Source organism: Mya arenaria, chromosome 7 (assembly GCF_026914265.1).
Source record: "Mya arenaria isolate MELC-2E11 chromosome 7, ASM2691426v1".
NCBI lineage: Eukaryota > Metazoa > Mollusca > Bivalvia > Myida > Myidae > Mya > Mya arenaria.
In genome coordinates, this window is record NC_069128.1 from 15,447,058 (window position 1) to 15,460,528 (window position 13,471).

General features: G+C 32.8%; 1 protein-coding gene across 1 annotated transcript in view; it reads left to right on the forward strand.

Annotated features, from left to right (window-relative positions):
- Positions 1-649: 649 nt before the first annotated feature.
- The window catches only part of LOC128240344 (uncharacterized), a 32,082-nt gene continuing 19,260 nt past the window's right edge, over positions 650-13,471 (forward strand). The window contains exons 1-10 of the mRNA XM_052956955.1: positions 650-737; positions 1,093-1,203; positions 3,708-3,869; positions 8,422-8,445; positions 8,973-9,026; positions 9,372-9,658; positions 10,168-10,254; positions 11,348-11,725; positions 12,048-12,136; positions 12,585-12,648. Coding sequence (XP_052812915.1) covers positions 656-737; positions 1,093-1,203; positions 3,708-3,869; positions 8,422-8,445; positions 8,973-9,026; positions 9,372-9,658; positions 10,168-10,254; positions 11,348-11,725; positions 12,048-12,136; positions 12,585-12,648 — 1,338 coding nt within the window. The 5' untranslated portion in view covers positions 650-655. The remainder of the gene's footprint in view (positions 738-1,092; positions 1,204-3,707; positions 3,870-8,421; positions 8,446-8,972; positions 9,027-9,371; positions 9,659-10,167; positions 10,255-11,347; positions 11,726-12,047; positions 12,137-12,584; positions 12,649-13,471) is intronic.

Consider the following 13,471-nt stretch of genomic DNA (forward strand, 5'->3'; position numbering starts at 1 on the left):
TAGCCTTGTGTTTTGTGCATTTGCAGATAACTACATCATGCACAATTACAGAGCTGTGACCGGGGAGCAAAATAGTCTATTCGATGATTTTGCTCGATGACCAGAATTTTGAATTTATTTATTTCAAGGGTTTTGGGCAATCATGCCAGTTCTGTTTAAATACATGTTTGGAGAAGTGTTCATTTATATTCTTCATGCATTTGGTTAGCATTCTGTTTTTTTTTAAATTTAAATCAAACGAATATTATTTTTTAAATAAAATGACTTTGCAATCTAATTTAAAACAAAAAATAACATTATTTAATTTAATTAATTATTGTTCTTTTTAAAGATCTTTCCTAGCGATTTTTTTTCTCGGAAACTTGAACATTGGCATCAATATTTTGTGCAGACTTTACTTTATTTACGTAAAAAGAGTTGCACTGCATGATTTGCATCTTGAATACATCTGACAAACACTTAAAGCATTTACGAAGTAATCTGCATTCAATTGTTACCATTCATAATATAAGAGCACAAAATAACCTATTCTTAAAACAAGTAATTCACTTACTATGATATTCGTGAGTAGATGCTTCAATTCAAGTACGTGTGTGGAGGAAATACTTAATTTTATGTTATCATACATACTATCTTAATCTTAATCATTAAATATATGCTCGTGACAATAATGGAAATACACGCATTAGGATGTTTGTTTTTATTTCTATTTGACTCAAATTTACATTTATTACAAGGTAAGGATTCAGTTTCATATAAAGTCACAATGCAATAATAAGCCGTTTGAATGTTAATTCGATCTCATTTTATAAAAGAAATCTGCACCCTAGTTTTGGAACACTGACAGACTAAAAGTGTTTCATGTTCATATGGTCGTAATATTCTCTCCTCGTGTTTGTACATTACATAACTTTTTATTAGTTTATAAAAGGTGCAGAAAATGAGAAACCATCACATGAATTGATGAGTTCATTTGTTTGTCGTAATGACGCTGCAACATTTCGTTGCCTTATTTTTTTGTTGTTGATCTCTGTCTTTCAGTCGTTTTGGATATATTAAAAATTATATTACTTATGACCCTGTTTGTTGCAGTGTCTGCTAACTGTGCTTCAAAAAACGCCACCCTCTCAGATTTCCTCCAGAGAAAGTATTCCATGTCTACTCGTGATGAATGTGGCATGGAATATAACTGGTACAGAGCGGGTATGTAGTACAGACATTTTATTAAACATATATTTGACCTTACATTTGAGAAAAGTAGATTTCATGAGTGTGCATTGAATTGTTTATTCATATATTCTCCTGAACAAGAAAAAACCTGTAAACGTTTAATATGTTGCCGTGGAAATATTTGTTTAGAGCGCCTTGAAAATAATCGTGTATTAAATTAAACATTGGTTTTACTCTTCTTTTTTTAAATAACTCTTTACTGTACCAACTGGACGAACACCTGCAGTACTTAAGGTGTTGATTTAATTGGTGTGTGGATTGTTCGGTCCCGAAGCAGTTCAGGCATTTTGACAATATTGAATTTAGTTCAATCTGTTCAGCTTTCTGTTATTATTTTCATTAATTTTACCCGAAGAACTCTTAGCTCATAAATGCTACATCAATAGAACCAAGAGTTTGCTTAGAACGCAGTTTTAAGCTAAATAATAACGAAGATGGCAAAACAACTTCTTTTCGGAAACAGATACAGAAAAAGATAGTCGTAAATAATTAAAAAATAATCATAAATATGTAGTATCATTGTTTTCTCATCATTGTGTTTAAATTAATTACTGGATAAACTTTTTTTAAATAAATGGGAAAATAACGAAATATGATAATAATGTTTTTTTCAGACTCAGAAATGTGATCCTGGCGATTAAATTTTGTTTGTAAGGCTGCAATTGGCACAATTACTGATATTGAAAATTTAAATGGTTCACTACGCTTAACGACAACGCGAAACGCGACTTTTATGTTGCTGCTGGTGTAGTTGTAGTTGTAGATGTTGTTTTTGTTGCTGCTGCGAAACCTTGTCTTCCTATATAAGTCCCTAAGTTAATATTTGGCTTAATTTTTTGTGTTTATAACGATCTAATGACAACCTGTTATATGCAGCAACACGAGATTATAGTGATTAAGGCACTACATATTGTGTGTTCATGCCCCACTTAAATTACATATAATTAAATCAAGGTGCAAACGCAGTTTTATGCATTTAAGAGTACCGGTTACCATTACTAATATTTCATTGAAATATGCCATGAACGTGTTTGTATTCCAGAACAAATAACGAGCATAAATATATGTAAGGAGTGATCATACATGCACCTCAGTAGACTCAATTCCTTACAGTACAAAACCACCAATCAGCGTAGGCGTTACTCGAGCAGTAAGAACCAAAACATTTGATAGAGTTTACAGATTTTCGTAGCTAGGCCTTTTCTGTGAGGCTGCCGAGCTCAATGGGTTTTGTGCTGAAAGGTGTCCGTGACCTTATTTTCAGCAGTCAACACAATTCACTGCGTTCGCAGCTTATTGTTTTACGAGCCCGAACTTCTATCCATCTATCATCGTCTCTGCAAACCCAGACCGATGCCGATGTTTGCGTGTCTCAGAACCTCTACGACTTGTACAAGTTGTCTCCCAGTTATGTTCAAAGCGTCTCTGAGCCCCGATGTCGGGAATACTAGCTATTTGTGCGATGACCAAACGAAACGCAATGCTTCGTAGATCATGCACTGCTCTCTGTCGCTTGATGTTAACTCCACACAAAAAGCAATGCTCAGTGGGTTACAATAAAAAGTTTGATGCAAAGCATCAAGTCTGCGCAATAAAATTAGAATAAATACATGCATGTAGATAATCATTTTTTTTATTTATTTCAATGATAACATGTAATTTTGTTCGAATGAAATAATGGTTGATAATATTGTTACAATTGCCAAGGGAGATTACTGCGTAGGAGGTTGAGACTCTTATAGTACCGTGTAACCTTCATCTATCAAGGGAAAGTTCATTCATCAAAATTTCAAAAAAATAAAAATAATAATAATCAGGGCCGTTATAGTTTTAGACTTCATTATATTTATTTTTTAAAACACACAGTACCCAAATGCAACGTGAAAAAATATCGAAAGCATTATTCTGCAATTTATGAACTGGTCCCTAAGTTCGAGCAATATCTTGGAGGATAATAACAAATATTCTGGGCGCCGCCTTAAATAACAGCCCGTGTAACAGTAATACCATAGCAATAGCTAGTAATGTCTTTTCGTTCGTGTTTAACTAGAAACTATTCTTGTTTGGAAAATTTAGAAAGCTGAAAAGCTCTTCTCCAACAGAATACTTGGTATACGGCTCGTGAAATACCATTGTTCTGTTTATTAATTTACATATAAATATACAGTATATTTGCATCCATTGTGACTGCTAAATTAAATCTTACAAATAAACACGAGAAATCATACTTGCATTCGATACTTAACGAGTATCAGTACAGCGTTAATTCCTCATACATTTTTTTTTTAAATTTAATTTAATTTAAATACTGTTCGTGTAGAGAAAGTGCTTCAAGTCATTCCACAGGTCTTGAATGATATAACAGTCCCAGAACATGTGGTTTATTGTTTCCTCATAACTGGAACACAGATTGCATCATCTAGAATTGGATTATTTGCATGTTAATAGTAAGTAATGCATTATATTTATCAATGTAGGTGAGCTTCCGACGGAGAAAAATGTCGAAGTACCTTTGGAAATATGTAGGAATGGCGATGATTGTGACCGACATGTGAGAGCAAGGGCAATGCTCTGTGACGATGGTTCTTATATATTTTTCCTTCCGAATGTGTTGGGGTGTCCAGATGCATACTGCACTGGTAAGAGAATTTAACGCTTATACATTATGATTGTGTTAACATAAATAATCGAAAATAACTTGAAAGAAAAATACAAATTTCATCAGCGATCGCTAATTATAATACCTTATTATTATGTTGTGCATTATTTTGGAATTATATCGTTTACTTTAGTAGTAGTTACTTTCACTTCTTTTCGCAAAATATGCAGGTCTGCAATTTTTAAGTATTTAATTTTAGTAAATTTTGAGGTTTTATGTTTCAAATCTCAAAACGGTTAGACTTTTAAAGTTTTACACCATATTTTAACACGAAGCCAAAACATGAATCGTGCATATTTTAAACTATTTTTAACAACAAACATTCTTGCGACTATGCCGCTTTTGTAATGACTGCATTATGAGCAGGTTGAAAATGCCCGATTACTCATCTCAGTTCGAGACCAAATAGTTCTCAAAGCCGATGAAGCCTGCGTTCATAAATTATGGTTGTCCTTGTTTAAATTTCAACACCATTGTTTACCACCAATAACTGTTGACTGTTTTTATTTTCTTCCAATTTCAATGTACAATGTATGAACAAATATAAATGAAAATATAAATCCACGCCTTTATCAAAAGCCGAGTTATTGCTTTAGGAAAAGTGAATTGTGAATTCTCCCGAAAAAGAGTTTCGCAATTATTCATTATCGAAATATGCATTGTCCAATGATAATTTGTGTAATGATGTTCTAATTTTAAACATCTCGAAATATTAAACACATTTTGTTGCTAAGAGTTGGCGTTTGCCACTAAACCGGGTTTATGTTTAAACTTTTTTTACTGAGCATGTTTCTGTAGCTTTTTGCAAATATAATGAAATGTACATGCCCGATATTGAACTTTCAAAGATGTTTAGATCTTGTTGCGAACGAATACTTCTTCGAAATATGTTATGAAGAGAATCAGGGTACCAGTATACTGTGACGTCATAGTTATTTGTCTGCTATTTGCGGTCAGATCATGTTATATTTTCAATCACCAGTCAAAATAAGAGAGCGGCCATCTTGGATATACGAAAAAAACTAATCAGGCATTTGACATAGACATAGTTTTACGGACAACAAGCCTAGCAGAAAAATAGCATTTATAAACAAAAGAAATCGAATGATGCAACATACCGGCGGTCCATCAAGTTGCAAAGTCGAGTGAGTTATCAACATAACGCCAAAAAGTTTTATTTATACAACAACTGTACAAGTTCAAAAATCAAGTAATTGTGTAGTTGTTAAGCAATAGCAGTTACTGAATAAGGCCTAAAACAGGTTTGTTTAGGGTAACATTCCCAAATCTACAAGGTAGGGTAGGTAGGGATTTTTTTTTAAAACGAGGTATGTCATGAAGTTTTTTTGTGCAAATAAGACTTTCTTGCAAAATCACTTCCATATATTGCTGTTATTTAGATATGGAGCTTTATTCTGTCAAAATTAATATTGATGTCAGACAGTAAGATTTTTTTTAAATAATTTCATGTTTATTGGGGAATACAAACTTGAAATAACCTTTAAATACCGACATATTAAACCAATGCAGTATAATACAAATATTTTTGTTTCTGAACTGACAACGAAATTGAAACACAAATACATAGTATTGATATATAGTGAATCTCTCAGTTTGGAGAGGATTATATTTATAGAAAATATATGTAGCCAAGCAGGGCTACGAACTCACGACCTCCTGTATAGAAGGTCTTTACAGAAGGTCTCAAGTTTGAATCCTAGCTAGGGTATACATTTTTTAACAGAATTGTGTTTAATGCATATATTTTGTTAACAAAACATTGCCTATTTAACTTAAAAAACTGACCTATTTATTAACCTAAAAATGTAGATATTAAGAAATCTTTCAAGACAGAGCTTCCCGTCTGTTGCTTTTACAACAATTATGGCTTTGAGAGCTCAATGCTAATCAGCATCGCATTTGATTTTTTATCTTTGAAAAGGTTTGGCTTTGGTTTAACATGCGAACATATCTTAACTGTGGTGCATGCTCGCATTTTGTTCTAAAGATATTGATGATATACATTGTGAATTTAAAAGATTTGGTACTGTAGTGGCCTAAATTATTACATTTTGATTTGTTGTTAATATATTAAAAACATGACCTTGCAAAAAAGTCTGAGTTCGAAAGCGCTTTGTCGATTTTGTAGCGGTATATCCAGAATCAATCAAATACGGCGTTACAAACGAAGTGGGGGAATAAAAGAATTCGCGGACGAATAAAAAATGGGGAAAAATCGATAAAGCCGGCAGCTTTTTCTAGGTAGGGTCGGGTTACAAACAAACATTTTTTAAGCCTTAGGCCATTCATGGAATTATTTCCATCATCATATGGATCATTGTGTGGGAACGGGCACCGGATATAGCTCAAAGAGTGATAAGTAAACAGACAATTATGCAGTTGTTTTTCTTTACCAGAGGTAAGATTTTGCTGTGTTAACGCATATATACCGTATCCACAAATGAAGCAAGTGTTTGAACTTAAAGCTGAATGCTTTATTTGGCCAATGGTATACTTTAAAATGCTTACGATTGATCAGACCTCGAAAAATGTTTCTTCAAATATGAGATGATAACCTCAGAACTTACAGAAATTCGGCAAGTGTTGTTATTTTTAGGAAATATATCGAATAAATAACAAAATCTGAATCGAAGGATTTCACAAGCATAAGCTCAACTATTTTATTGTAAAAAATTGCAATGTAGCTTTAGACTGTTAGAGACATGCCCTTAGAAATGTTCACAGTACTGTACTGGGGATAGCCGTATTATGTACTGGGGATAGTTTCAAAGTTGAGAAATGTGTCCTGGTAATAACATGTAAAATAGGACGAAAACTGATAGTAACAATGTCAATATACAATATACATGCATGTTTATTTCAAACTTTAAATTATCTGCAAAAAGTGAGAGTACAATTTTATAAGAAATTATTGAGCAAACTTTAGTTAACAATGAGTTTGATCCATGCTTTCCTAAAGGAACGTATATATGCAAGCTGCTTAAATATCAGGGTTGGTCACAAGACATACTTTCTCACTGAAGTGAACGAGCAAAGACCATTATTTTGTTCTAAGTAATAGCAACATTGACCTAAGCTTACAAAACAGCTTCACGTGTTCCAAATTTGATCACAATATCGCATTCCCTACAGATGACTTTCTGTTTGCAAAAACGTACCTACTTGATTTACAAAGCAATACTATATATATATATATAGTATTATGTGCAAATAAAACTTTTTGGCGTTATGTTGATAAATTCTTCGGCCATAAGTTTTGTGTTCCTCAATAAATCAGATTACCGGCGTATTTCAAATATTTAGATATTTGCGACTCGAACGTTGATCATTGTGAAAACACATCATGGTTAACTTATCTGTATGAATGAAACAGTTTTAAGTGCATACAGATACAAAAAAACAGCAACATTTTGTTTGCTCTCATCCCTCGATATCGACAAAATCAAACAATTTTCCTCGAGCTCGCGTATAGGTAAATGGCCGTAATCATTCTCACAGTCTCGTTATTCTCAGTACATCGTTACTATCCTCAGTCCACTTAATAGCTATCCCCTGTGCAGTTTTTTTCATTTTCTTTATCTGTCCCCAGTACATCGCCAGGTCATCAAAAGGTATGAATATCTCCGTAACAACAAAACATATCGTATTGATATCTTACACATTACTAGATAATGTAATTATAATGAAATCTCTCGATTCAGTTTTTATTTTCAATTTGTTGATTTATGTTTGAAATCGTACAGCATACATGAACATTTGTGAGCGATCATTCAACTTTCGGCGAGAATTGGGATATTATACAAAAGAGGAGACACATTTCCATCAAAGTCGTATATTGCACAGGATCAAGTTATTCAAAACTCTTAATTTTTGATAAATATATCACCATAAAATACTAAAAATGATAGAAATCTTTCCATGTGTCAAATTCAAACGCTTATCGATTTATCACTTTTTGCGCTATATTCGGTGTCCGTTCCCCCACAGTGATAAACACTTAAAAGTGATGCTGGTGAATGGGCGCCTTTTCATATTCATTTGATTTAGTATCATTTACATGGTAAGTAAATATGTACTTACTGCAGTATATGATTTCATAGTTTTATTCTCAGATGCACACTGCATACATATAAATATTAATAACACATACATACTTCCTGAGTCAAAGTCATACATACAACCAAAGTCATGATTGCGAATCACTGGCTTCGGCTCTTTTAGAAGCTATATTGAAAAAAGAGCCAATGGCATTTCCGAGCTAGGGACAAATTCGAAAAATTATGTTGCCATTTGAACCATGGGTTTCGAGTGGGGTTTTTCCCAAAATTATATCATTTTCATCGAATCAATGCCGCATTCAGCACTCTCACTGCATTGATTTAAATCGGATCCGTACGTTTACGCACCTTTTGATTAGCCCTCATTTACATTCCGAATTTGTACAGAGCTATTCCTATCTTGATATAAAGGTTCGATCACCACTTATCATTGTTGTAACCATTTAATTTTAGAAAGCCGAGACAAACAACTGAAAGGTAAGTTGATTTTTTTTGGCATTGTTATTATATCATTACTTTTATATTTCTTAAAAACATTAAAGCTATTTATTTCATAATTGCATGTACTATTTAATACTATTTCCTTTCAAATGAACACTTTATAGTAATGGCAAACATACATCGAGTTAATAAGATTATACACTAGCGCTAACACAGTCGCGGATGTTTTGTTGTGTGATATGTTGTAAAGGACATCGTTCAATAAATAGTGTGCAGTAGAAGTGGAGAGCGTTGTAATTTATTCGCACGGTAGTTATAAACCGAATCGCCCATTCGTATTGTTACCGTTGTGTTATGGGAGTTAATGCATAACGAAAACAAAGAACACTCTCCAAAACGTGGTACAAGTTGCTTTTATAGATAAACATAATATATTTTCGAAACTTTTCGGTAAATCAAGCATTTGAACGTTTTTAATTATTTTAAACGCATTCATGTGCAATCTCGGTGTTTTTATGCTTTTTGTGCAAATTTGTATCAGTTGAAGTTTTTTTCTTTGCCAGGGCAAAAGAACAACGACGATGAACCATTGATAGAGGACCATTCAACCATGAAAAGTATACTTATTGTTAATGAATATTTCTGACATCCTTGACTCAATGACAAAGGACTTTTTAAATGTATGCCGATTTTTTTTTCATATGCGAAAAACGACGATGACTTTCTGTATTCCGTTTTACCCAACACACCTCATCAATTTCTTTTAAATTAATCAACACAGGATGAAATTTGTAACATCGCAACAAAATGTTCATATTTCATGAACACAAAATTCAATCCATACCTAATGCTTATAACGTTGCTGTGCATTTGCATTTAGACTTTTTACTTGTTTTATTTTTTTCTGTTGCCTTTTGTTGTCATCAAAATGAATTACTAGTATTCTTACATTTATTACTCAGTTAACGACGGACCACCAACCATCACTGAAACTGAAATTGTCCTGGAAACAGCTACTGTTTTCCGTGACGGACGAAATGTGCTGGAATTTTATTGCGATTTCTCTATTGCTCCGACCACGTCGTTATTTTACACGGCTTCCTATGCATTAGTTACGGGAACAAGCATTACAAATGAATTGTACGTTTCCGAACCTGCCCAGTACCAGGACAAGACATACTTTAGACAGAGGATTAATATGACCGAGACAGATCTACAAAAGAAAATAGAGCAACCTTTAGGGATCCACGTGAGTACTGTTTATGTTTTAGCTACATGTGTGATATTGTGTAGCCAAATGCGTCTTTTGCCTCTCACTCAAGAGGTCGTGGATTCGAGTCACACCAACTTTCTTAATGCCTTTCAACTGGTTTCTTCCCAAGACGCGGTCATAAACGTTTATCAACTAGCTGTCTCAGTTGCTACAGACGAAATAGGACAAAAACTGAACTTGATAAAAAGAGTCATAGAAAGTATTACAGTAATTAAATACATTTTTAAAAACTTCGTTGATTGTTTTTTTTCTCATTTTCTGTGTCGATATTTATGCGAAAAGCTACAGAAACAAGCTCAGTAGCAAAATGTTTAAACATAAATCCGGTTTAATGGCGCTGCACCAAACCTAGGAAAACACAATAAAGTTCTACTAGTGTTCAAAAAGACATTTGCAAATATATCAAAATAAATTTAATCAACATTTCATATGTTCTTCTATCAAGATTAAGATGCTCAAAATAATTATATTTTTTGTTTTCACAGATGATATGTTTTATCCAAGCAAGTTACACAGTTGGGTCAGCAAAGAGCAAACCGGTGTTCAGCAAAGCGAAGTTTATTGGAATAGAGGTAGTTGTCCTTCTCATTATTGTCATTAAAAATAACATTCTGAAACTGAGACATTAAAGAGTGTGCAGTAAGAAAATTATTTTACACTACGTATTAATTAATATGTCCAAAGGAAAAATATGATTTAATTATTTTAAAAAAAAAAAACAATTATGCATGAAATCCTACAATCCGATAAGACAGAATAACATCAATCTAACCAAGAAGCTTCCATGTATTTTCTTAGTGACATACGCGATTTACGTTTTTTGTGTATCCTGCTCTGTGTTCAGTTTTTAATGTTAGCAATCGCTCACACAAGCTTACGTTTGCGATTTGGTTCCCCGTTTGCAGTGTACGCGGTACGAGATAAAGGGATTCATATCAATACAGTTTGCTACAGTTCGGCGAAAAATTGCCGAAAAAAATCCGTGTAGAAAAGGAAGAAAACCTTATCGGGAAATCCCAACAGTTGCTAATGAGTCTAGAATACTATTTACATTCAGATAGTATAGGCCATAGACATTGCACTAACCGAATCCACTTGGTGGTTTTGGGCAAAAAAAGCCATGATCATTGAATGCTTCTAAATTTTGTAGTGCTAAGTCAATTGGCAGTAGAAACACACATACTCATTAACTTTAATTCATAAACAACAAGATATCGCCTATATGAGATATAGTTTAAAAACAATAATTTGAAACATATAGAACATGCAAATAGATCCTGTGATCAAATAGGAAACCGTATGGTATGAATTTATAAGTTGACAACATGTCTTTGTATATTCACTACTTGTCATATTACCATCCACTTAAGTATGGTAAAGTCATTTGATAACTCTATGTAGTCTAATATGAAATAAAATATGACGAAAAAAGAAAAAAAGTGGGTATTTTTTTAATTAAATAAGCAAATTAAAACCCCCCAGAGTATTTGGATGATTTTAGGGAGCTTATTGTTTAGATTACATTAAAAAGAGATGAAAAAAACACACTAAGAACTTGTCCTTTCATTTCCTAAGAGTAGTTTCTGTGAAAAAGAATTTCATATACAGAGATTTATCCTTCGGATAAAGAACATTATAACATGTATTATACATCTTCTGTTTCAGTGTTTAAACAAACAAAATCTGAAGCTTGAAAGGAACGGTTCTCTGCTTTTACAGTTTCGACCTACAGTACCATTCGGATGTAAAAACGGTGGTTCAGCGTGCGAATTAAATATTGAGCTGTACACTGAAACTTTAACAGAATGCCGAATACCAGAGCCTGTTCTAAAGATGAACACTTTAACACGCGGGAAGACATCTTGTGGACTAGTCATTTCAAACGATGTAACGAAAACGTATAATATCACAATATATAGTTTACCGGGTGAACACCGATTTAAGACACGCGGCATGAACGTGAAATATACACTTTTCCTGCGAACAATAGACAATTATGTGAATCATCCTCTTTTTGGAGGATATCAACTAGATCCAATTTCGGTTAGTTAAGGTTTGTCACATTATAAGGTATTTAAGAACGGTTAAATTAAAAAATAAAATAAAGCTGGATCCTGTATTTATAAGACATCTCATTTCCGAACTTTTCCTCATTAGTCATATAATATAATAACATAGTTATATCTGAAATCACTTAATTTTCATTAACTTTATTAATAAATTATCTGAAAATACTTTATTCCATATACATACTTTTATGTTAACAAACTGTTCTTTACATTTGACTGAACATAATCGGAAATCGACTTAATAAGATAATGATTGGAGTTTGCAATTTGATAAGCCAATTTCATATTTCGTTTAGGTCAGTATCAATGATGACAAACCGCAGGATTTGCTGAACTCTCAATGTTACTCTGTAACAGGTTCAAGAGTATTTCTATTTGATAGAGGGTAAGTGAAGATTCCGCCTGATATTTTATTTTATTTAATTGAGTGTTTCAGAAGTTCTGAGTATGTTAATTGATAATACATGTTAGTCTGCTTACAATTGGAACAATTAAAATACACGCAAGGGGCGTTTATCTTTGAAAACAAATTTGGAAACTAAATCGACATTTCGGTGTATTTAAACAGATTTGACAATTCATATATCAACCATCCTTTACTCACCCGTTTAAGGGATGAGCATTGACTCGGACTTCGGACTCCACGCACTTTGACCAGCCCGATTGCATTCATACCTCGATAATAGCACCAACTCCGCAATTCATTCCTTAAATATCATTGAATAACCCGACGTGTATCAATATACGGTAAAATGTCCGTATAAAAGAAATGTTGGCAAAATAAGGCCATATATATTTAAAATTATTCACTATTCTTCTATAATACTTTCCAGCGCATACAGTCTACTAGAGAAAGGTACCTTCATCATGTATAAAAGCAACAGTTTAAAACAAGAGGTAAAGCAAGTTATTGCATCTCCTATTTAAAATAATGATCCCTTTACTCTCTACATCATTTTTTTTTTAGAATTATAATACATTTTAACATTCTCCTATTGAAATCAAGAAATGGTATGAATATTGTGTTAATAAAAGTTAAGTGTTACAAAAAAGGTGACAAGTATTTTGGAGTCGACGTCGTCAGCAATGATATTTGATCTTACTGTTTATAGGGTGAAAGGGGCACAGTATAGGTTGATTTAATTTTTTAGCATTATTATGTTTAACTCATTTGACTTGGTTTAAACAGTATTTATTTTTTATAACAAATAAACATTTACAAATACACATATAATATAGAGAATTGAGGAGAAAGCCATAGGCCATATTTCTATTTTCTGTAAACAATACTATAAAGAAATGAATTAATTCCAGCAAAACACGTATCTCTATATACTGTGTAAATTGGTATATCGATAGTTAGAGAAAATGAAATAATGAATTATCAAATATGTTTAAAATATGAGAAACTATATATGTCAGTATAAAGCTGGTTGGAGATATAATAAGTAAAATTTAAGAAGCTAATCCATTGACAAAAGATAGTTGCGGATACAGAAGGTAACTAGTGCAATTGAAGTCAGATTATCATGTTACAAGTATTTCGAGTTGAAGTAATATGATGGGGCTCTGTTTGTTATTTTAGTCAAATATTGAGACAAAAGGGAAATTCATTTCGCAGTAGTAATTAAATAACATATGGGGTGAAACGATCAGTTGTTTTAATAAAACTATGCACTTCGTTGTAAATAGACACGTTTGACTGCTTATCAAGAATTGA